The sequence below is a fragment of the Pagrus pagrus genome (assembly GCF_965226575.1).
Source record: "Pagrus pagrus genome assembly, chromosome: 8".
NCBI classification, from domain to species: Eukaryota; Metazoa; Chordata; class Actinopteri; order Spariformes; family Sparidae; genus Pagrus; species Pagrus pagrus.
In genome coordinates, this window is record NC_140192.1 from 9535867 (window position 1) to 9561369 (window position 25503).

The 25503-nt window shown below is 41.8% G+C and overlaps 1 protein-coding gene across 1 annotated transcript; it reads left to right on the forward strand.

The window, feature by feature from the left end:
- Positions 1–724: 724 nt before the first annotated feature.
- loxhd1b (lipoxygenase homology PLAT domains 1b) lies at positions 725–24405 on the forward strand (the record flags this gene model as incomplete). The annotated part of the gene is made up of 43 exons (XM_084359891.1): positions 725–1430; positions 2147–2261; positions 2430–2441; positions 2720–2800; positions 2951–3135; positions 3344–3442; positions 3557–3705; positions 4979–5102; positions 5552–5661; positions 5988–6128; positions 6214–6349; positions 6929–7089; positions 7185–7271; positions 7440–7575; positions 7689–7843; positions 8642–8802; positions 8900–8976; positions 9057–9253; positions 9657–9849; positions 10271–10431; positions 10555–10873; positions 12556–12707; positions 14540–14673; positions 14780–14925; positions 15110–15214; positions 15300–15428; positions 15514–15678; positions 16667–16848; positions 16925–17041; positions 17241–17403; positions 18207–18361; positions 18450–18659; positions 18774–18900; positions 19842–20050; positions 20267–20452; positions 20544–20671; positions 21381–21498; positions 21835–22012; positions 22112–22297; positions 22691–22861; positions 22999–23131; positions 23415–23570; positions 23650–24405. The coding sequence occupies 43 exons, from the start codon at positions 725–727 to the stop codon at positions 24128–24130; spliced, it is 7236 nt and encodes a 2411-aa protein (XP_084216017.1). The 3' UTR covers positions 24131–24405.
- Between the last annotated feature and the right edge of the window lie 1098 nt (positions 24406–25503).

Sequence of the window (25503 nt, forward strand, 5' to 3'; positions counted from 1 at the left end):
AAGGGCAAAATCCAAAGCAGCCATGACATGAGTGGCTCATTAGCATGACAGCAAGAGGGCACTAGTGCACCAAATGTTAATAAACAATCTTCACTCAAACACAAGAAGCCCAAGGAAAATTAAAACGTTACTCTGCACCACTCTTTACCTCATAGAGAAAGAGACACTACTTCTAATAACGTGCAAAAAACATGAAATGATGAGTGCTTGAATTTACTGCGCCAAGGAACTTTAACAGAGTTTACATTTAATAATATAATTGGCCTTTGTTGAGGTCGTCATCATCCATGTGGGTTTTTCACAGGCGCATGCCCGAGACAGTTTTATTTGGTTCATTATCACTCAGTCATACAATTAAAAAGACAAATAAACAAATGAGAAATATCTTATAAAGTCCAGGGTTTATGTAGAAAGCTGCAAGTAGTTTAACTGTATCATAATTACTGTATCACCTCTGTGGGATTTTCTGTCAGCTCTTCATTCCCAGGTCAGGTGACAACATGCAGATTATCATTCTTAATGAGGTCAGAGCATCTGCTGCTGTTGTGGGTCAGGAGGGCCGGCAGAGAGGGGCTTCCCCAGCCTCCTGCCAAACAGCAGTCTCTGGGCTCTGACACGGACCTGTCCTGCTGGTCACTCCTGTAGAGTCACGGGTCAGTTTAATCAAGTTTCACCGGAACACACAGGAATCGGTTACAGTTACAAGGTAGTAAATAAATTAAAGATGCCCACAAAAAAGAAAAAAACAAGACGGAGTGCAGAAGAGGAAACCAAAGATGTAGATGACGAAGACTCAGAGGATCAGGAACCAAAGCCTAAGAAGAAAAGTAAGCAGGTCAGTGAGCCAGAGGATGCTGGGAGATTGAAGAAGAAGAAGAAGTTTAAAGACAGCGATGAAGAAGGATACAACTCTGACACATCGGGGCCTGATGTGAGAAAAAACACCAAGAAAAAAGGAAGAGAGAAAGAAAAGGTCAAGAGGAAGAGGAAGAAAGCCAAAGAGAGCGAGGATGAGTTGAGCAGTGACTCTCAGAGTACTGATAACGAGGATAACAACAATGTCTCCAAGAATAAAAAGAGAGGAGGAAAACTCCCTGATGTGATAGAGGCCACTAAGAAAGGATCAAAGAAGTCCTCGGTCAAAGACAAGATGGGGGCAAAGGATAAAAAGTCCAAAGAAGACAAAAAATCCAAGAAGGACTCGGAGAAAGAGGAAGAACAGTCAGCTGGGGACGAGGAAGAAGGGAAAAAGAAAAAGAAAGACAAGAAGAAGAAAGGTTCAGAGAAAGGAGATAGTGATGAAGACACCAAGAAGACAAAAGGCAAGAAGAAGAAGGTTGAAAATTACGTTGAAATCTATGAGAAAGAGCTTCGCAGCTACGAGCCAGAGACGGTGGAGAACTACGAGGATGAGTATCACAAAAAGAAAGGTAGGTGAAATCTTTTTATCTCATACTGTAAAATGTGCAAAAGACAAACAGTAACAGTAACAGAGAACGTATTAATATGTCATGTACATGTAAATTCTGACATCTGACACTCAGAGGAGAGACGATGAATCCTTAATTGCAATTACAGGAGTCTGAGCGGCTCCAGCATTAATGTCCTCATGTTTTGGTTTGATGTTCATGGCAACTTTCCACCGAGTGAAGTCGTATCCGTGTCCTGCATCTTATCTTCAACCTACAGCTATATGACACCTGTCACTCAGTATTTTCTTTTTTTTACAAAAGTTGGCTTCACATCCTAATAAGGGCTTCACAGTGCTCTAAAGTTACAACTTGGCTCTCACTGTTAAATGTAAAAAACCCCAATGAAAAGCCACACTGAACATTTATCTGAGCTACACACACACACACACACACACATCACAGCCGAATCAAGGCAATTAAAACTAAATGATGACGGTGATGACGTCATGATGTTGTGAAGTCGCGTGGCATCATGGGAGTCTTCATTGTGAAACACTATTGCCGTTAAAAGAGATTCAGTCACTGTCGCTGTGTATCACCGTCTACGCCGCTGTAAGTTACCACGATTCTGCCCCCAAGCTCCTTGTAACACACTTTCTCTTCCCTGAAATCTCAGCACGCACCTCCACTTCTAAAACACACTTCCCTTTGTATTATGTCATTAAACCCTCCAGTGTATGAGGTGGTGACCATCACCGGTGATGAGAGGGGAGCAGGCACTGACGCCAACGTGTTCATCACTCTGTTCGGAGAATATGGCATCACTCCCAAAGCTCACCTGGCAAGCAAGTAGGTCCTATTCAGAACATTATTGTAATTTAGATGTAAGGTCACCTGAAGATTTAACCTTTGACAGAGGCCTCAGTCATAACCATATCAAGTTGGACTGCATATTTGATTGAGTAGGTTTTTGTGCTTGAACTAACCCTTTGTGTTTTTTATTCTCCTCTTTAACAGCACAGAAAAGAGGTACGTGTTTCTCAGCGCAGCGGTGGAGGTGGTTGTGGAGAAATGGCTGCTCAGACTGTGTGCTGTGGTTTTGGTGTTTAATTTGCAATCAGTTTGCATGACGAGATTTGCTGCATGATTTTGTCGAACATTTGCAAGGGTTTAATGTGCCATTACGCCTCGGGAGTGAATGTTTGTGAATTTTTTTGGTCTTATCCTTTTGCATTTATTTTGTAGAGAAGTGGAACAAGGATGAAATTCAGGGTGGCCTCCTAATTTTAACTGTTCTGTGATTTCAGGAGCCGCACGGCATTCGAAAGGGCCAAAACTGATGTGTTCAGAATAAGAACTCACAATGTTGGAGCTTTAAAAAAGATAAGGTACGATAGACGTGTCATCTCGGTTCGACCATGGTAAACCAAACACTGCTGTCCTTGGATCAGATTTAGGAAGATTTGTTTCCTCCTCTGAATTCACTCGAAAGAAGAATAAGACTTATTTATCAAGATGCTTTTCTTCTGTCGCTTCAGGATTGAGCATGACAACACTGGTATGAACGCAAGCTGGTTCCTGGACAGAGTGGTGGTGACGGATGTGATCAGGCCCCACCTGAGGTTCTACTTTGCTTGTAACAACTGGTTGAGTAGGGTGGAGGGAGACGGCCTTTATGTCAGAGACATGCTGGGTAGCATGGACCCCATGGACATGCCTAAATGTATGTAGACACAGATATGAGCCTACAGGCATACGTATTTTTACACTTAATAATAGGAGTGTTATATAACAAATTCATTTTATTTTTAAAAGTTAGTACTTGTAGCTTTCCAGTTTCCTCCAGTGATTAATTCAGTGAATCAGCCCTGCTTTGGTTGGAAGTGTTTGTTTTTAAATTGCTCTTAAAACTTTCGGTCTTCATTTTCCAGATAATAAATATATAGTGAGTGTTTTCACTGCTGATATAAAAGGCAGTGGAACAGATGCAGACGTCTTCATCAACGTATTTGGGGAGTTTGGAGACACAGGTGAATTACAATCTCACATGGGGTCACATAATGAACTTTTCAATTATTTTCTTCTTGGGTTTAAATCAGGATTTATCTGGTGTAGAATTCACACATAGTTTTTTTCTGTTCAAGGTGAAAGACGACTCGATAATGACAAAAATAACTTTGAAAAGGGCACCGAGGACAAGTTCACCATCGAGGCACCAAACTTGGGCAAAGTGAGGAAGATCACCATTGGCCATAATAACAAAGGCTCTTCAGCAGGATGGTTTGCGGACAAGGTAAGAAACAGATTATTGTTTACTTATAGCTTATTGTTTATATTGTTTTTGAGAAAAATAACAGTTTTGACGTTATTATGTCTTTGTGTTATGTTAAGGAGATATCTAATGAAGTTGGCATGCTAGCAATGTAAGCACCAACACTCGCTCAGTGCTCCAAGCTCAAAGGCTGGATTGCTAGCTGAACAGCTAACTAAGCTAACTAGCTAACAGTAGCTACAGTTAACAGCAACTAGCGCTGACTCTGGTGATATGCTCTCGTATATGTTTTGAGTATGAATTCGACAGGTTGCCATTTCTTACATATTGCACCATTAAGGGAAGTTATTTTAAATAAATAAATAAAGAAAGAATAATGAGTTATTTTTAGTTGTTACATCATTTGTCACCTAAGGGTTTTGAACACCTTATTCTGAAACAAAAATCTGTCTGTAAAGTCTTACTGTACCTCACTCTGCTCAGCTCTTGCCTCTGCAGAGGTACTTAAGACATGTGATCCTCTTATTTCCTCTCAGTCCTCTCATCTGAGACTGGTGTCCCTGCTCCTTCAACACATACAGTGTGCACAGCTGAGAGATGAGTTCATTCAAACGGGCGTACACATGCACATGCACGAGCTCACGCACACACACACACACACACAGGAGGAGGCACATTTCGTCATTCTACCCTCTGTGTAAAGGGAAACCATGCCCCATTAAGGGATTGCCTTACAGCAAACAGACAGTCGAGTCGGTGGATTTGTTGGAGACTGCAGCACAGAGTGATACCAAAGATCAACTGTGACAGCAGTAATGAATCATGATCTATTTGCATCTCACATGTGGTGAGACAGCCGCCATTGATGGTGATTTTATTGAGATGTATGTGGATCACAAATTATTTTGCCCTTTTCATTGCTGCTAAAATGTGTTTAAGCGTAATTATTATAATATTATTTATACATTTCTAACACTCTTTCCTGAATAGGATTACAAGACACAAAATTAAAATAGTTTCTATAGTTCATAAATCCATTAGCTGCTAAAGTACAATTATACATTTAATTTCAGAGTCAATCAACTCATAAAAAATGGCTGCAGACAAAGCAACAATCAAATTATGTCAGTAATCATCCTCAAAACATGTAGATAAACAAGTAGACTTTAAATAATAAACTGTCATTTGAAATGTAAAAACACTCCAACAATATACTTTATTATTATTTTTATATTGGATCAACAATAAAATGACAGACACTGCTATACTCTACAGATTTACGTTCCTCTTGCAGGTGATTGTGGATGATCTGGGAAACAAAATCGTGTATGAATTCCCAATCAATCGTTGGTTTGCCATCGATGAGGATGATGGGAAGATCCAGAGAAACGCTTTGGTGGGTGGGAGCCAGCCTACAGGTGAGGATGAAATGTGTTTATTGTATTACATACACTTGATCTTTTAATTTCTGCAAAGGAAAACTGATGTCAGTGAATGCAACTATATCAAGAATGAAAAATTAACGCAATACCTGGCAGTTTCATCCAAATGGATTTGGAATAATAATCTTCTTGCCTTGTCTGAAAAATACTGCATGAAGGATTTTAATATAATAACATTTCTATTGCCCAGGGACAGATCATTTGCTGTTTATTCCCTCTTATTCAGTCCAAAAAGAAAATGTTTTTTATGTCCAGCTTGCCAGGGTTTTACTGTGTGATTAAAAATTCTTGTGTCAGACTATCAAGGTTCAGATCTGGTTGATCTGGTTCCAGCTCAGCTCCTCGGGGCGTATGGGTGCTGCTGTGAACCATAGTGACCTGCTGGCAGAGCCTCTGATAGCCCAACATGTAACTGTATCCTCCAGGTATCGTGTACAACGTTCAGATTGTGACAGGAAACATCAGAGGGGCCGGGACCAACTCCAAAATCCACATTGTGATGCACGGCTCGAAAGGCATGAAGAACAGTGGCAAGGTAATGAGAAGAAACAGTACACAAGAAACAGAATACACAACTTGTACTTCATTTACAAAACAATTTGCTGCAGCAATTGTGGTTACCTTATTTCCTCAAACTGGTAGTCCAATAAAAGCAGGTTCCCAAATAATGGCCTCCAAATAGTTTTAGCTTTGCTTTTTTGACAGTTTTGATGTTTTGGCACTGCACTACCCAATATTAACTTTTTAAGTGAACAGTGTGGGAAGTTTGGTGCATCTATGAATTCATAAATTTAGACCTATGAGTATGAATGTGATTACATCTCCTCTGGGTATATCTATTCTTTGGCGTGTTTGATCCAGGTGTTTTTGGAGGGAGGAAAGTTTGAGCGAGGCCTGACGGACATCTTTAATGTTGAGATCGCTGCGCTCCTCAGTCCCCTCAGCAGAGTAACCATTGGACACGACAACGATGGAGTCAGCGCTGGGTGGTACTGCGAGAAGGTACAGTGAACACGCACACGTATGCACACACTACAATCTGGTAATTCACAGTGAGTTAATTCAGCTGAGTCAATGTCGTTCGCAGGTGGTGGTGTACTGTCCATTCACAGGGATAGAGCAGACCTTCCCATGTAGCAAATGGCTGGATGAGAAGGAGGGAGACGGGCTGATAGAGAGAGAGCTCTATGAGATGGTGTCACTCAGGCAGAAGAGACAGAAGAGTAAGTTAAATGCCAATAATTATGGCTCGTCAGCAGCAGTAAATGCTGTCATTTTCACATTTTATGTCCTGAAACGCTGAGCAAAAACCCTCAAAACTCCATAATATTTATCTTACATTTGCATAATGACACAGCAGGCAGTCTGCGTTCCAGCTACTTTGCAAGTTTAGTGTGTTGGTTTGCCTGTTGCTTGTGAAGTCCAATACCTCTTTTAAAGAAAAGTTAATGGTGAGTGCTTTTATGTCCGCAACAGAACGCGAGCATTAGAGTCACAGTTGGGAGCTGTCCGCTGCAATCACTGGGAGTTTCTGCCCAAAAAATATTATTTCACAAACAAAAATTATATTTCAGTAGAGTAGAAATATTCAAACTGGCAGGCCTCTTGTCACAAACGGCTACTGCACACTTATTGAGCTCTCTCTAGCACAGCAGAAGGGAGGAACTACATTTCCAGTACCTCTGAGTCACAATGAGAAACTTTTAATGAAGATAAAGTGATATCAGTAATCTAACTTGAAGTATCATTCGCCATGACAGTGCTCCTGAATCAGAGGTAATTGCTTCATTTCTTCTCCTCAGAACACCCCTGGTCCTTGTGGATCTGGACGTCAGACCTGCCCAGTGCAGGAACAGACGCAGATGTCGCCTTCCAGGTTTACGGAGAGAAGGGCAAGAGTGATGAGATTAGGCTGGACAACAAAACGGACAATTTTGAACAGGGACAGGTGGACAGGTTTATGGTTAGTATCCCATATTTCAATACCAGGCACACTTAATATCAACAGTCAGATAATGAGGCTTCAGATGTAACTTTTATCTTGATGTGAACTTACAGGTTGAGCTGCCTGATTTTGGAAAATTGACCAAATTTCGTATCTGGCATGAGAAGAGAAATCCTTTTGCAGGATGGCATCTAAGTAAGGTGAGGGAATCTAATTTCTAATGATAATTGGATTAAGAGTAAGTACATTTTTAACGTACTTTAGAAATGAAGAAACAAGAAGGTCCAGAGGATTGTACAGCTTTGATTGTTCAGCACTTGAATAAAGCGATAATCCAAACAGTCCAGCATTACGCTTTTCCTACCTAGTCAACTCTGATGAAGACGTTAACGAAGGAGAAGTACACGTTTCCTTGTGAGCGCTGGCTGGACACAAATGAAGACGATAACGAGGTTGTGAGGGAGCTCCCTGCCACTGGAGAACTGATCCCTGAGCCACTACCCTGTATGTACACGCCTCAAGCAACCAACATCTGCACTGCCAACCAAATACAGAGAAGTATTGAACTTGATGGACTGATTCTGTTCTGTTCTGTTCTGTTCTGTTCTGTTCTGCAGTGATCAAATACAGAGTGACAGTTTGTACAGGGACTATCGGCGGCAGCGGCACGGATGCATCAGTTTTTCTAAATCTGATTGGAGACCAGGGGGACACCGGAGATCGGTGGCTGGTCAACTGCAAAAACAACGTCAACAAGTTTGAGAAAGGAAACGTGAGTACATCCAGTACATCACTGTCAGACGTAGAGCATAGTGAATCAGTCATTTCCTGTTTTATTTTGTTGGTTGTCTTCTCATGTGTCATGGTTTGCTTTACACTTCCTGCTCTGGCTTCTCTTCCTGCCTTATTCCTGTTCGCCTGTGATTGATTTGTTAATAAATCCCTGAGTATTAAGCCTGTGTCTGCGCCTTGTGTGGCCTCTGTGTTCCAGCCCTTGTTCCCTGTAGCTTTCTGGTTTGTTATTAGTTGTGCATTTTCTAGTCTTTTCTTGGACTCTCTTTAGCCTGGTGTTGCTGCCAGCCTTTCTGTCGCCTGCCTTTTTATCGGCTGCATTGAGATTTGGGGATTTTAGCTTTGTCAATAAAAACTAGAGCCTTTTGTTTTTTTTAAACCTGCCTGCCTTTTTCTCTTTCCTCTTTCACACACTGGAGCCAATCACTAATCAGTGTGCTTTTAATTAACCCAATTAGCCATCGCTGTAGCATGCTGCTTACTATACTGATGCCCATGATGACACATTTGTAAGTGAATATATTCTGGACTGATTATTGTTTTCACCCCAATGATCAGGCATTAACCCCTGCTGGAGTCTGTCTTATCTCTAATTAAACATGTTTTGTATGCATGAACTAAATTCTCCTGATGATAATACTGACATATATTTGTCATCCCCTATCTGCAGCACAAGTACAGCAACTCAACACTCAAGAAATATGTCATGATATTGGTCACATATTCCTCTCTGTGACATATAAGAAGATGTGATGTTGCTGACTGTTTGTCTTTGTAGTTGGATGAGTTTATAATCGAGGCAGTAGCCATCGGGCAGGTGCGCAGGGTGAGGATCGGACACGACGGCAGAGGCGGAGGCTGCGGCTGGTTCCTGGATAAAGTGATTGTAAGAGAGGAGGGACAGGCCGAGGCCAACGCTATAGAGTTCCCCTGCAACAGGTGCATAAGTCTCAGCGTGAATACAGAAAAGAGAAAGTACAAGTTATGAGATGTCACAGGTGAGAGGAGACTTTTGCTCACTGAATGTGCCGTGCAGGTGGCTGGATCGCAACGAGGATGACGGACAGATTGTGAGAGAGCTGGTGCCATTCTCAGATGGACAGCGTCTTTACAGTAAGTTAGAGGAATGTGGAATTTTATTCTAACATTTAAAAGTGAACTCCCCCTGAAGCTTAAGTTTGTGTCTGTGTCAGATGTTGCCTATCACATCGCGGTGAAGACAGGTGACATCCCCGGGGGCAGCTCAGACTCCAACGTGTTTGTCAAGCTCTACGGAGAAAAAGGCGACACCAGTAAGATGTTGCTGGTGGTCTCTGCCAACAACCTGGGGAACTACTTTGAGACGGGCCGCGTTGACATCTTCACGGTGGAAACCTTTGATATTGGACAGGTGACACAGCGGAGGCAAAAACATGTGTTGATGTCTTTCCTTTTGATGTTGAAAGTGCCTCCACAAGCTCGGAAATAATTTATTGAGAGGTTGCAGAGTTCATTCTAGGTTCATCCATACTGATGATATATGCTGTTGAAGTTCTTTGGATGAAATTTCACATGATTTATTCAATCATTGATATTACAGAAGTGGTCGAGAGATGATCATAACTTTGTACGAGGCTATTCTAAATTCGTGGCCTCCTTCCTTAGATATGGTTTCCATCTATTTGTAGACAGTGCCTGGACAATAACGGTCATTAGACTGGATCCAAGCAGTAAATTAGAGGTTTAAAACTGTAGAACAATTATGAATGATGTCCTGTTTTGTAAGCAAGTCTTCATCTGGACTCTTATTCCAGATCAATCGTCTGATGATTGGCCACACCAACGAGGGCATGCGTGCCGGCTGGTTCTTGGACAGCGTTCAGATCATGGTTCCAGTCCATGGGAGGCATTACATGTTCCCCAGTCACCGCTGGCTGGATGAGGACGAGGCTGACGGCAAGACAGAGGTGGAGATTTACCCAAGCGAGATCCTGGACATGGAACAACGTAGGAAACGTCCTCACACTCTCACACCACTAGAGGAAACGACACACACACCTAGATTCATGCTGGCATGGAGACTTTTTAATTTTGTCCTGTATCTCAAAACTAATCCTGTGGATTACTGGTGACGTCAAGAGATTGATTTTAAGATCTAGGTGTCATTTTGATCCAAATATAAAAGTGAATACTATTTAAAAACTTCTCTCTGACTGAGAATTATATTGGTTAGCTAATTTAATCACTGCAGAGCACCTTTTTATCTACTGTTTTGAAAAGTCTTGAGAAGTCTTCATTCTTATGTATGTGCATGTAATACATATATTTATCCATACTGGAAGAACTCATGGGTTTGAATGTATTTGTTTTACAATACCACTCACCAAGAGTCTCTTATGTGTGTCCTTTGTCAATCTGTACTTTCCAGTGATTAACTATGAGATAACAGTACTGACCGGAGATGTCACGTTTGCTGGCACCAATGCCCGAGTGTTCATCCAGATCTACGGAGAGAAGGGGAAGACGGAGATTATCACGCTCGAAAGCAGATCCAACAACTATGAGCGGAACACCACAGAAATATTCAAGGTATCAAACCTTGAATTGTTTTCATTGGAGCCAAAATGCATCTCTGTAGTTTAAAATGAAAGGCAAAGAAAAAGGAGGTAAGTGTCTAGATGATAAAGTTTGAGTTAAAACATTGTTCTTCAGATAGAGGCCAAAGATGTGGGGAAGATCTTCAAGATCCGCATCGGTCACGATGGCTCTGGAATAGGTTCTGGCTGGTTCCTGGAGACGGTGGACGTCAAACATCTGATCATGGCCCTGGTGCCCAAGGAGAAGAAGAAGGAGGACAAGAAAAAGAAGAAGAAGAAGAAAAAAGACGATGATGAGGACGAGGAGGGTGGAGAGGAGATGCAGGAAGTGGTGCTGACCTACCACTTCCCCTGCTCGCGCTGGCTGGCTGGGGGAGAGGAGGACGGCGAGCTGGTGGTGGAGCTGCTGCCTGAGGATGCAGAGGATCTGGAAGGTACGAAAAAAATACAACTAAGTGTAGTGTTGTGGAGAGAAGTGTTGAACGACTGAGTGCAAATTGCAGGGCTCCAAACATATCAATTCATGCTGGGTGAATTAACGTCGCTGAAAAATGCACCGAAAACCATTTAGGTCTTTTCTAATATTTGAAACATACAGTAATAACAAGGTAACTGCTGACCCCAAAATGGATGAGATGCTGCCCACAGCTCAGTGGAACTGATCTTTATGCATTTACAAATTCAGGAGAGATGAATAACTCATATACACTCTCTTTAAATTATACTGAAAAAGCACGACGACATCAATTATGTATAAACAGCTGGTTACCTCTCTCATCTTGTCGACTGTATTCGTCGTGGCTTGTTCGTTGCCATCTGAACAGGGCTCCACTCACAAATCCAACAATCCAAATCCAAACACTGCAGTCGCCGATTCTGTCGCCTTCTTTGTAGCTGATTTATTCTCACTTTAAACAAAATTTCATAACCTCTCTGAATCCAACACGAGATCGAAGGCTTCACCGACGCCCCATGATACACGTTTGCAGAAGGCTCAGTCACCCCTTCCCTTTTTTTTTTTTTTATTTAAATGCGTTTATATCATTATTTGTATTGTATTGCATGTGTGTGTGTGTGTGTGTGTGTTGTAACCTGAGCGTCTCTGTTCATTGTTTTGGTTGTTGGGATGGCCACGCATACATGTTACAGCGTGTGAGCCCCTCTCTGTCCGTCCTGCGTCACAAACTTTCTCATATTACAGCTAAACAGTGTAAACCACCAGATTCTTTCCAATACGATATTGCATCGATTCTTTGGACAACAATACGATATGATTTCGATTTGATTCAATTCAGGAGCCTGCAGTGGATATTAGTTGATATCATCTGCCCATTTAACACAATCAGTTACTTTTCTGCTTCTGGCCATGAAGAAAGTAAGTACACATAAATAATTGTAAATAAGTGTGCAGTAAAGTTTACTTTAAACTGTCTCCACTTACACATAAACATGGCTTAACAAGACCTTTTCCCAAAAGCATTAAATACTGCTCAGTAATAACTGTAACCTTTTTTTGCTAGCCACCATTATCTTAAGCCTATGGCATTTTTACATTACATAAATTAACCTAACGGCTATCAGACTTTTTCCTCTACTAGTTACTTACTGTACATGTATGCCAGGGGAATTTCAAAATAAAAGCGTAACCTAAAGATGATGGCATGGATTGACGTTTCCACTTTGCATCGATGGTATTAGATCGTTTATCATTAAATCAATCCGGATTGTTACACCCGTACATAAAATATGTCAACATGTGAGACAAGAAATGGGCTTTGCAGTTACAGAATTGATTCATATTTGATCAGCACTGTCTGGTTTGACAACTTTATTGAGTAAATTACCTGTTATAATTAAATGATACACCTGTGCCACCCTAACTTCTATCCAATCTTGTTAATGATCACAGATAGTGTATGAGGACAGCGCATACACCGACATACAGTATAAAGATAGAATTTGCTCCCTTTGTGTTATTTCCAACATTTTCTGGCGCATGTTTTATATCTTGTGCCTCAGTGTTGATGTTGTGGACATGCATGGTTTGATTTGACACAGTTTCCTGGCTGACAGGTTAAAGAGGTGTTAGTAATTCATCCCTTGCATTGTCTGACAGTCAACACCTATGAAGTGTGCGTCTTCACTGGTGACATGCTGGGTGCCGGGACCGACGCCAACGTCTTCATTAATATTTATGGAGAAAACGGAGACACCGGAGAGCGCTATCTGAAGAACTCTGACAACCTCAACAAATTCGAGCGGGGGCAGGTATGATGGCTTAAACAAAGAGATGACAACCGCTTTTTAATTCAGCTGAAGATAAAAATAAGGAATCTGATTCATTCGATTTTTAAAAATGTAGAATTGTACCCGGTGAAATGGAAAAATACTGAGAAATATGGGTCATAAAGGGGTCGAAGCACATTACTCATATTAGAATGACTCATTTTTACAATTATTCTTTCATTAACTTAGATACATAAACCAGGAACATGAAAAACAGCTCGACGTGGCATCCAGCTGACAACGGTAGAAATGTTTGTCTGAGCCTGGATCTCAAATACAAAAAAAACTTTAATTAGGGCTGCACAATTTTCTTTTCTTGGGAGGGTATCCTGCCGAAAATTAACAAGCAGTTATTCAAAGACTCAAGCACTTCCGCGCAACATGAGCCGTGCACCGAGGTGTGGGTGGGAGTGTATTCTGGTAGGATTACATGCTCTCCTGCAGGCGAGCCAGCTGTGACTGAGAGCAGCTATGAGGAGTCCTTTGTGTCATTGAACCTGTCCTACTTTTACTCATTACTTAATCCAGACCTGTGAATTATTCATCTCTACATTACACGTGGCTCTGTAGGAGCACAAAACTCATGTCCACAGACAATTAGGGTTTATTTCTTCCTGCGGATCAAAAGCAACAATAGCCTTTTGTCACTGAGTGACAGGAATGTTTGCTCATCCACAGAGGAGTCAGTTTAAATAGATATCTCACTGAATGAATAATACTGTTATGACAGTCCTAAAAGATGTATTTGGACACTTTGAGAGGAGTTGTTTCGGGACTTTCAATAGTATAACACCGTCTATCTTGTTTTCTCTTGTTTTGTTTTCTTTTGTATTATTTAGTTGTATACAAAATGTTTACAAAATTATAATAGTATTAATTAAAATAAAGTATCATCTATACATTCCCACACACAAGTTTAAAATAAAGACAAATAAACAAAAACAAAAGAAAAATCTAATTAAAAAAAGCTAGATGATCAGGTCTTGAATCCAAAAATGCAAGAAATAAATCCCATCTTTAATGAAATACATATACTTGTTTTGTTTGATCGTATATACAATCGCTATGCAAGAAGAGAGCTCATTAATCCTCAGCTTCACAGACTGACAGTAAACACTTTTCCAAGATGCTTCGCTTGTATGAGACAAAGGTAAAGCAACTTACTTTCATCGGTTCTCAGGGCTAATGCTCCTGGAACAATACCAAGAATACAGATCTCTTGGCACAAAGTGATGTTTCATGTCTTATCTTACCATAACAGTTGGAGTTTGTCCAGTTGTTGTGGAAAAATATGATAACTGAGCAGACAAGATCACCTGATACAATCAAAAGCTCCAGAGTCAAGATGTTTTCAGATATTAAAACTTGTGTCTGCAAGAAGTCTCCATCACCTAGTGTTGTGAGATTCATAACATGTAGTCGCAATTTTGAGGTATTTGTACTTCTCTTGTGTATTTCCATTCCATGGTGCTTTACACTTCAACTTTACTGCATTTCTATGGGAAACATTCTACTTTTTTATCCATTAAATATATTTCACAGCTTAGTTATTTGTAAATGTGTAGAGCGACAAATAAAATATCATGCATTGTTTTAGATTAAAACACCAAAGAGCTCCACTTCAGTCAACTACAATATAATTAATTAATTACACATTAATGTATGAATAATTTTACTCCAATAACAAAATATAACAATGTAAAGGAAACCATTCTGCATGATGGACACTATGTTCTGCTGGTCATATGTCTGGATTTTTACTAAAGTAATATGTTGAAGCAGGACTGTACTATACTTTTGTCTGTATTTTGCAGGAGGATGTTTTCACGGTGACAGCTGTCGATCTGGGTCCTCTGAAGAAGCTACGAATCCGCCACGACAACACTCACTCTTACTCATCTTGGTACCTGGATCGTGTTGAGATAGTGGACACAAAGGATGATACAACGTAGGTGAAACCAACAGAAAGTTTTGTTCATTTGTACACTGATGTAATAACAAGTCATATTTGAGTTAGAGAGCTGATCAGAAGTACTTCCTATATATGTCTATAGGTACTATTTCCCTTGCAATCGCTGGCTGGCTGTGGACGAGGACGATGGACAGATAGCAAGAGAGCTGGTTCCTGTGGACGAGGCCTTCATGAGGAAGGATGAGGATGAGGAGGGGACCAGCGCCACGCTGGGGCTCGAGCAGAAATGTAACACAGTTTCAAAGCTGGCTCATGTTTTAGTAGAGGGACCAGATGAAAGGGCACCCTGTTCAAGTATCTATCTAAGTGCTGGTGAAACATGCGGGTGTAGACGAGAGCAAAGGGGGACTCGTGTATTTCAGTGTGAAGATGAAAAGAATAAAAGTACTGACTTCTTCAATTTATCTTACAGCCATGTCTACCACGTTTACTCTGAAAATAAAAACCGGAGAAAAGAAGTATGCTGGGACCGATGCCAATGTCTTTGCCATCCTGTTTGGAGAAAATGACGACACAGGTGTGATAACTCACAAGTATCCTCGTGCTGCATGTTGTTGGCTAAATAATACCAAATTTGAATTTAAAAAAAATGCCACTCACAGGGATCGTCAACCTAAAGGCTTGCAAGAACTATAAGAACAAGTTTGAACAGGGGATGATCAATGAGTTCACTGTGGAGGCGGTGGACTTGGGCGACCTGGAAAAGATTCGAATTGGGCACGACAACTCAGGTGGGGAAAGAAAAGGCTCTGCAGACTGAAATTTAGCTGATATAAGCAGTAAACTGAATAACCTGCGATTGTTTTCCACCATCAGGGGGTTCATCTGGTTGGTTCTTGGACTGGGTCGAGGTCGACGCCCCCTCACAGGGTCAGAGACTGCGCTTCCCATGTGGCCGCTGGCTGGATAAAGGAGAGGATGATGGGGCGATTGTGAGGGATCTCTATCCCGCTGATTTACAGACTGAACTCTACATGCCATGTGAGTGAAGAGCCGGGGAAGAAGTACTCTAATCCCATTAGTGAAATGAGCAATGCGCTGATTGAGAAATCTTCCTGTAAAAGTGTTTTATGCAAAATTTTGCTCAGATGAAAGTGTGGAAGCCGCGGCGGTAGCATGTAGTTAAAGCACTTTATCTGTAGAAGGGTGCTTGTTAGAGCACTGACTCTACGATGCTGCCGTGACACTGCCTTCTAAATTTCACCGCTGCAACAGGACCCCGCTTCTTGACTTACACATAAAACAGTCCAAATCCCCATGCTGCAGTCACAGATACTGTCGCAACCATGTCAACTAGTTTTATTTTCACTTTTTATAGTCAAAAAGTTACAACATTGCAGTAAAATCGTACTACTCCCCTTCTTTTTACCATCACAGTTAACACAAAAGAGAACAAAAGGCAAGACACGCTGAGGCAGTGAGCTGACGTCCAAAATCAAAAAATCCAAAATCAAGAAGTGAAGAAAACAGACAAACCAACAAAGAGTAAGGGAACAACACAGGCTCAAATACAATCTGGGGTGCAGGTGGAGAGACACTGGGAACAGGGCAGTGCCAACGAGGCTGATGTGAGACAGGTGAGGAGGGGAATCAGACTGGGGAGGAACACAGGAGGGAAACAGGACACTGGGAACGCAGGTGAGCAGGAAGTGGGAAGTGACAACAAGACACGAGAGCGTGTAACTACAAAATAAAACAGGAAATATCAAACCAAAACCCAAAACCATGACATGTACAACAGGTAACATGATTATCATCATCATTAAAGCTATGGTCTACGATCTGAGAAAGATTTGAAAAAAAGCCCCAAATATGGATAAATATTTGTTATCTTGCTCACACAAGATATTCATAAAGTGCCAAAACCGCACTTAGGCGCTTGAATAACTCCAATGTCAAACTGTCTCTTGACATCTTCCATCTTTTGTCAAACAAACAAAGCTGGTTACCTTCTCCTTCAATCACTCAGTTGTGCCGTATGAGATAAAGATATACACCAGTGATGTGTTCGGAGCGGGGACGGACGCTGACGTGTTCATAGTCTTGTACGGACAAAAGGGAGTGTGCACTCAGCAGAAATACCTGTGTGTCAACAAGAGAGAGAGACGTCTGTACTTCGAGAGGGGAGCTGAGGACATGTTTATTGTGGAGGTGAGTGGATTTGGACTATACACATCCTCTGAGGCAGTGGCTGCAGCTCTGTAAACACTGTGTTGTCTTTTCCCAGCTGGAAGATATCGGTGACGTCATCGAGAAAATCAGGATAGGACACGACAACAAGGGCACCAACCCTGGATGGCACCTGGACAGAGTGGAGATTAGACGACAGCTCAGGAAGGGAAAGGTAGTAGAAATCCACTCAAGCTTACACCTGCGTGGATAAGTGCATCGTTAAGAGTTTCCGTGTCTGTGCCCTCATTAAATTATTAACAGATAAATAATGTAACACCGTTTGGCTCACACATCTCTCAGAGTCAGATATACTTTCCTTCAGTTACAGACAGCCTGGCCCAGTTTGGAGACATGTTTGTGTTTAACGGCAGGGTTCGGAGACGACCATTTTCCCATGTGAGTGCTGGTTAGCCAAGTCTGAAGATGATGGGGAGACGGTGAGGGAGCTGGTCCCCTCGGACATCATCACAGAGAAACTGCTCAGGGATGGGAAGCTGAAAACGACTGAAACGGAGGTGGAGGACGCTTTGGAGAGTAGGTGTACTCTCATTACAGTGGTGGAATGTAACTAAATACATTTACTCACGTATTATACTACCTTAAAAATCAGATAGGTACACAGTACAGATACTTTACACAAGTATTTCCTTTTCATGCTACTTTATACAATTACTCTACTGCAGTTTGGGGAAAATGCTGTACTTTACAATACATAACATGAATTAATAAGACATGATCCCCTTTTGCAGATTAAACTAACAGTGAGTAAAATAGCTAAAATTAGCCCCATGTAAAGCAACTTTGGCAGCCAAAGTTTGATGGTTACAACAGAGCGTGAATGCCTTCAGCTGAACGGTTCGAAATGCACTCCGCCATCATGCTTTTACCATACTGTGTGGGAGGTCGCTCTCTCAGGGCCAATGTCCTCATAGCTTTTACTTTTCTGAAAGGCGCTGGAAATGTCACCGCTGCTGTTTTGTCCCTGGCCTAGGCAGTAATATTCACTGTATTTTGGTCCCCTACGGATCATGTCACGCACCCACGTCCTCCTTGCTCTGATGTCCGGATGTACAAATAAAACCGGCTATTAAAACAAAGAACACACAGACAAAGAGGGAGTGTGACTTCATTCTTTGTTTAGGACACCATTGCTCCACTACATCTTAACAAATCAAATCCTTCTTTTCTGCTGTATTATGTTAAAAATTAGTTTTTAAAACCTTAAAATCTTGAAACCTCATCTCAGTTTTCTAGTTCAGTCGAACATAATTACAAATCTGTGAGCGAACAGTGTGTACTTCTGCTCGATGCATAATTAAGTTTTTGTTCCGTCTCAGCTCACACGTACAAGGTGTCTGTGCGGACAGGCGACATGTACGGAGCAGGAACTGATGCCAACGTTTTTCTCACCATCTACGGAGACCTGGGAGACACAGGAGAACGCAAACTCGCCAAATCTGAGACCAACAAGAACAAGTTCGAGAGAGGAGAGGTACGCGAGGACAGGTGTGAGGCGTTGTGTCAGATGACTGCTGGTGTCTACAGGTGTCATCATGTGTTGTATCCTCTTTTCTTGTTAGGTGGACAAGTTCACTATCGAGGCTGTGGACTTGGGCCAAGTGTTTAAGATTCGTATTCGTCATGACAACTCCATGATCGGAGCCGATTGGTACCTGGACCAGGTGGAAGTGCTGGATGAGGTAACAGACGAGGTGTACATGTTCCTGTGTGAGCGCTGGCTGTCGAAGAAGAAAGAGGACAAACGCATAGAGAGGACCTTCTTCGTCAAGGTTTGTTAATTTGGGAGAGTTTTTGTGTTTGATTTGCTGTTAGCTGCCGTGAAGTAAAAATCAGTTATGAGAAGGAAGTGAGGAGGTTAATCGTCTGCTATGTGTCCGGTTTAGGGGTATGAAGGTGAAAGACACACTGATCCAAATTCCAAGAAGATGATTCAGGCCAAACTGGGGCTGGACAGAAATGCCAACAAGAAGAAAAAGAAGAAAAAGGCGGCAGTGGTGGAAGAGGGTCCAAGTACGGCCGCAAAACTATTCTGCATGTTTTTTAAAGGAGACCTCTTATGCCTTTTTAATTTTATCCCCTTTCCTTCAGTGTTTTATTCTGGTTCTTGTGCATGTAGAAGGTCAAAAGTAAAAGTCCTCACCAACAGAAGCTCCTCTTTCCCACAGAAAACACTGCTCCAGAAACGCCTCATCAGTAGCCCCACCTTTAATTCTGTGACTTTGTGACATCCCACACGTCACCATGTCACACATTTGCATAACCTGAAAATGAGCATAATATGTCTCCTTTAAGATGAGATCACAGTATGATGACAACATACTCAGCAAAGTTAAAAATAGCTGGGTTTTTTTAAATATTGTGGGAAATTTGTTTACTTTCCAAGAGTTAAATGAGTAGATTGATCCATTCTCATGTCTGTATATTAAATAAAAAGCTATAACCAGTAGTCGGGTATTTTAGCTTAGTATAAAGAGTGGAAACAAAAGGAAAACAGCCATCCTGGCTCAGATTAACAAATCCGCCTACAAACACAGTAAACACTCTCTAATTTACACATTATAATTAAGTGTAGATACAACGAATGTATCCTCTTGCAGGGGATAATGCCTATTATATATTCTGTATATAGGCGTAATTCTTGGCCGCAAGTATTCACAGCGATCATGTGACTTCTGTGTTTGGACGGATTAAACAAGTGAGATATAAAGTGTTAATTACTGAGTTTGAGAGGTGCGTGTGGGTGGATTTTATTATCCTCAGACAGAGCAAGACAACCTGTATCCCCTTGTTTTCAGACTTAATGCTCAGCTAAGCTAACCGGCTGCTGTCTATTGCTTTTTACTTCGGTATCAATACCACTTGGAAATAACCACATGTGTGTATTTCCCAGACATTTCTAACAAGCCCTTTATCATAAATGAAATTTAAAAACCCTCCTCTCTTCCACCCAGTCATCCCCTATCACTTCACCTTGTCCACGGGGAAAGACCGAGACGCCAGCACTACGGCCAGAGTCTATGTCATCATCATGGGCCCCAGCGAGGTGGAGACAGAACGACTGTGGCTGGACCTGCCCGAGGGAAAGAAATCCTTCACAGCCGGCACCATGGAGCACTTTGTGTGTTATGGAACTGACGTAGGAGAGATCAAGAGGGTGGAAGTGAGAATCTGGGACTGTCTCTGTTGCTAAATCTGTGAAACTGTCTCCTCTCTGCTGCCTCCTCAGATGCACTGATTTAAAAAATTTAAATAAAACCATTCTAGCTCAGCAATAATTAATTCTAGCAGTGCCTTCTGGTACCTAGATCAAACAAAATCAAGTAATATATCATTTCCCACTTCTGCCTTCCCACTCTTTCTCTCTCTCTCTCCTCAGCTTGGCCATAACGGTGTCACACCAGAGAGCTGCTGGTTGGTGGATGAGCTGTCGGTTGCCGTGCCAACCAAAGGTATCAAGTACATCTTTCCATGTAAGTGCTGGCTGGCTAAAGACAGGGGAGATGGTCTGACTGCCAGACTGTTCAACGTGCTGGACTCCAGCACGATCAACATTATCCGCAAAGTGAGTCACTAAGCCTAAAATACGAAACCGTGGAAAACATTCAGATGCATAAAAAACAAAATTAATCTGTGTTATCTGCTGTATATTGTAGGTTATTTATTCGGCCACAGTCGTCACAGGTGACACTCAGTCTGCAGGGACTGATACCAACATTTTCCTGACGGTGTACGGAGCCAATGGGAGCACAGAGGAAATGCTGCTGCCCAAAAATGCGGACAGGTCGGTTCTGTTATCACCCCGACTGTACTGATCACCTTTTACTTCGATATTTTTCAAATAACAGTGAATCAGCTCCCCTAGGCTCCTCTTAATGGAGCTTTATAGTGAGTTTCAGCTCATTTTGTAGCAAACCGGCACAACTTTACTGCTTCAGTTCACTTTTACCACTCTCATTGTGTCCTTTTTGGTCACAGCAGGCAGCTAAAAGGAATCTAAAAATTCACTCTACACTATCTTCTCGGCAGTGAAACACCTTTAGGATCGAGCAGGGGAACATAGTGGAGCATTCGGCAGATAATTAGCTAAATATTACCCCAAAATGTGTACTTACATTCATCAGATGTCCAGAAACATGACTCTAAATTAATGACAATGTTGCTCCATAAAATCATCACTTTAAAAAAAGGTAATTAAATTCCATCACAACTTCTTTCAACTGCACCTCAATAATGAAAAATAAATCAGTTATCATGGGTTTCAATGAAACATTTTTTCTACACATTTAAATTTATATATACATTTAAATTAACAAGACATAACCTGTTAATCAGTGAGCTTTCGAGGTGCTGGTAGGCCGATTTTGATATGTCTGGACAGCGTTAGGCTAGCTCTTTCCAGTCTTCAGCTAAGCTAATTTCTTTACAATAGCAATCTGAAGTCCAGATGTATTAAAATAGAAAATGATCCGTATATTATTTCCATCATTTAGGTTTGAAAGGGGTCAAGAAGACACATTCAGTCTGGAGATAGATGACATCGCTCCTCTGAAGAAGATCAGAGTTCGGATTGACGGCTCTGGGAGCCGCCCTGACTGGTTTCTTGACAGGGTAACTGAATGACTACTCAGGCTTAATCTATGGCAGCACCTTTTTTGGTAACACCTATCAACCTACAGTATGTAATACAAACTGTAAAAAAAAAAAAAAATCTAAAGGTGAAATCAACAGGCTTAAATTACACTTGCTACAGTTTGTTAAAGGTAGTATGCAGATTTTTATCATTAAAGTCTGTCTATAGGTCTTGGGCAGTACTGCTGTATATGTGAAAAACTTGTATAAATGCCTTTATATTGCCTAAACAGCCATAATCAAGTGTAACTTTTCCATTTGAAATCTTGCAACACCTGAGATGTGCTCAATAAATGTCTCAACAAACACTTTCAGATCCTGATGCGGAACCTGAGCACAGAGGAGATGTATCTGTTTACCTACGAGGACTGGCTGTCAAAGACAAAAGGGCCCAAGAGAACGAAAGTGTGTGAGCTGGCAGCTGTGGTGGATGACGAGGAGATGGTGGAGAAAACAACCTACATCATCCAAGTGCAGACCAGTGATGTTGGAGGTGGGTCACATGTGTTTTGTCAAGTATCCATTCATCCAATATCACAGCAGCATCCATGCAAGATTATTAGGAAAACATTGTGTGTCTCTTGTACTTTAGGTGCTGGCACTGATGCCAATGTGTTCGTGATGTTGTTTGGGGAGTACGGTGACACCGGGACGCTGCCTCTGAAGGAGAGCACCAACAGGAACAAGTTTGAGCGTAAAATGAAAGACATGTTCAGATTCTCTGACATGCTCAGTCTGGGCGAACTGTCCAAGGTCCGAGTGTGGCACGACAACAAAGGTGAGGAGGACAAAAACAGCGTAACAGACAGCTACCAGAGGGATCTTTGTTTTTTACGATAGCAGAATTAACATGATTTAAATTGTAATGATTTGTCACAGTGACGCTGGCAGAATTTCTTCTGTAAGAGGTAGAAACACAAAAATAGCTCAGAAAACTATCAAGACAGGTGGCTACACATAACAAAGTGAAAATGTCTGATTATTTGTTAGCCTTAATTAGTAGACAAAGTTGTGTGGAAAATCTAAAATCCAGTATGTTAAACTCTCTCTGTAGATTCATGCTCTGAACGATTTGAAAAAGTCCAGTGGATTTGTGCTTTGCTCAGCTGTGGACATTGATGGGTTAAAAGGATAAAACCATAATAGACTTCGTTGCTCTTTCTGTAAACAGGCCCTGCTCCCGGTTGGCACTTGGAGTACATCGACGTTAAAGATGAGGCCATGGACCAAACCTTTAGGTTCCCCTGTGACCGCTGGTTGGCTAAAAACGAAGAGGACGGGCAGATAATGAGGGAGCTGGCCTGTGCCAACAACGACTCTATAGACCTCAGTGACAAAACCAGTTAGTAAAAATAAAAGTCTGCGGGCATAATTACAAGCTTTCTAATTGTCCTGAGAAGAATGATTTGCAGCTAATTACAACCGTCTGCCATATGCGAAACGAATATAATGCGGCAACCTCTGCCTCTCTGTCTGCAGAATATGAAATTGCCACAACAACCGCTGACACCGACGATGCCTCCACCACGGAAAACGCCTGGATCGTGTTGGAAGGAAGGAAAGCCCGTTCCAAGGAGTTTGTTCTGGAGAATAAGAAAAAGAAGTTCTTAAGGTAGGTCTTCAAAGAGAGCCTAGGTGGCTCGGCTCACGGTAAAACCCTATTATGTGGCCTTACATTATCTCCTCTCTTTCACATGTTTTGTTTCTCTACCCTCTTTTATCTCGTAGCTTCACTTTCTGTTCTCAGAGTCTCTGCTCTCAGGAGAGCTAATCCCATGAGATGCACAAGAGAGAAACTCTCTGGCAGACCAGTGAATTTAACCGTTCACCGTTCAGAGTGAAACCCTGCATGAACTCTGCAAGTAGTTCGTAACTTTGTTTTGCCCTTTTCTTAGCGGCGCCACCGACACGTTTGAGTTCTCGTCGAAGCACGTGGGGGAGATTGCCGGCATCTGCATCGGCCACATAACCAAAGACGGAAAGAAGGTGAAGGGTGAAGCTTTCTGGCACGTTACGGAGGTGGTGGTGACAGAAAAGGAGCTGGGAAACAAGTGAGTGAACCTACGTTTTGTTATATAAAATGTCACGTTGATGGTGTTGATGTGACTCCAACTCTTCCCTCCCGTTTAGGTACTTCTTCCACTGTGATGCACGAATCCCACTGGCAGCCAAAAAGGACCAATTCCTGACGTTTGAGTGCTTCAAGTCCATCGAGAGCTTCGCCAGCAAAGTCCGCAACCTGGTCCCCGTCAAGTATGAGATCATCATCATCACCGGGGACGTGAAAGGGGCCGGCACGGACGCCAACGTCTTCATCACCATCTATGGCGTCAACGGTGACTCGGGCCAGCGTCATCTGCGGCAGAAGTTCCGCAACCTTTTCGAGCGAGGGCGAACGGACCGCTTTGTTCTGGAGATGCTGGACCTCGGGGAGCTGCTGAGGGTCAAAGTGGAGCACGACAACAGCGGCTCCAACTGTGGGTGGTATTTAGAGTGCGTCGAGGTGACCAACACAGCCAACTCAGTGACGACCATTTTCCAGTGCGGGAAGTGGCTGGACACTCGTAAGGCCGACGGGCAGATTCAGCGAGTGCTCTACCCGAGATACTGAGGAGGAGGAGGATGCATGAAACAAAGAGTGGGTGAGCATTTCATCAGAGACTTTTTGGTCGGTTGTCTTTTTTTTTTTACTGCTTGTTAGATGAGCTTTGTGAAGGAAAATATAAAAAATTAACAGACCTGAATGTAGCTTAATGTCATGTTTAAAAAGATAAGACAGATGTCCTTTTTTTAAAGTTTGTGCCAACTGTTTAGGTTGCCCTTGTTCTAACTTTAGATGAAGCCATTTCTACCTTCTTGTCTTGTACAACTTGAAATCTGAACTTAAACAGATGTGAGTGTTGCCCAAAGCAAATAACCCCACGCAATAAACATTCAGTCTTAATTTGTTCTTTTCTTAAAAAATAAATCCAGATGTGTTCGCACCAGTTCACACATCATGTTACACTCTGCTTCATTTCAATCACTTGACACCTACAGGTGGAAAATAAAGCCAGGAAAATGGTCCAACAAAGCTGTATTGCCTCCTTTAGATTAGTTCGTAGTCTGGATTTTGGACACAAATCCACACTAATTTAAGGGAGGCTTTAAATTACCTACATTAAAACAGTCAGAATTCATGCTGCAAATGATTTTAGAGTGGGATGTCGATGGAGGAGGGAAATCGAAAAGCCACTTACAGCTGTTTTTAACTACTTTTAACTAAGTGCGGATGGTGGTGAAACAGCTCCAGTAACACCACTGCAAAACAAAAAGTAACTTCATTTTTTTGGAAAATCATTTTGCTGTCTGTGTTTAATTTAATTGGATGACAGCAAACATTTTCTCTTTCCCTGTTAGTAGAAACACTGCGTTCATTTCTCATGTATTAGTACGTGGTACATCCTAGACAGTTTATCGGTATCAGTGAAACCCAAGCTGATAATATGAAGCCAAATTACTAGACACTCACACGGATACAGTAGGTGGTGGTATGCACCTTTAATACACATGAAACGACAAGAAGAAGAGCAGCCCGTTGTGCACATGATGTCAAGCTGCTGCAGATGATTAGAGTCACAGAGTGTCGACTAGAAAGCCAAACATTTCTTCCCCAGGTTGGACGTTTTTTTTACAGTCAAAGGAAGACAGCATGATTATAATTTGCAACATATGTGCTAAAGGGTTCAGAGAGGACGGAGCAAATTTATGAGTTTTAACAAAACAAATGTTATGAGGACGTCCATCTTTACTCATTTCATTGCAGCCTTTCTAACCCTCAGGTTAGAAAACTTCTTTTTAATGTACAAAAATGTGAATTTATTGGTTATCAGCTATGGGTATTGGCATTTTATTTCAAACTACATTTGGACTGTAGATATTTCTTTCTTTATTGCAAAAAGGAAAAATGTAAACCAGAAAACCACTCATGAATGGGTTTCAATG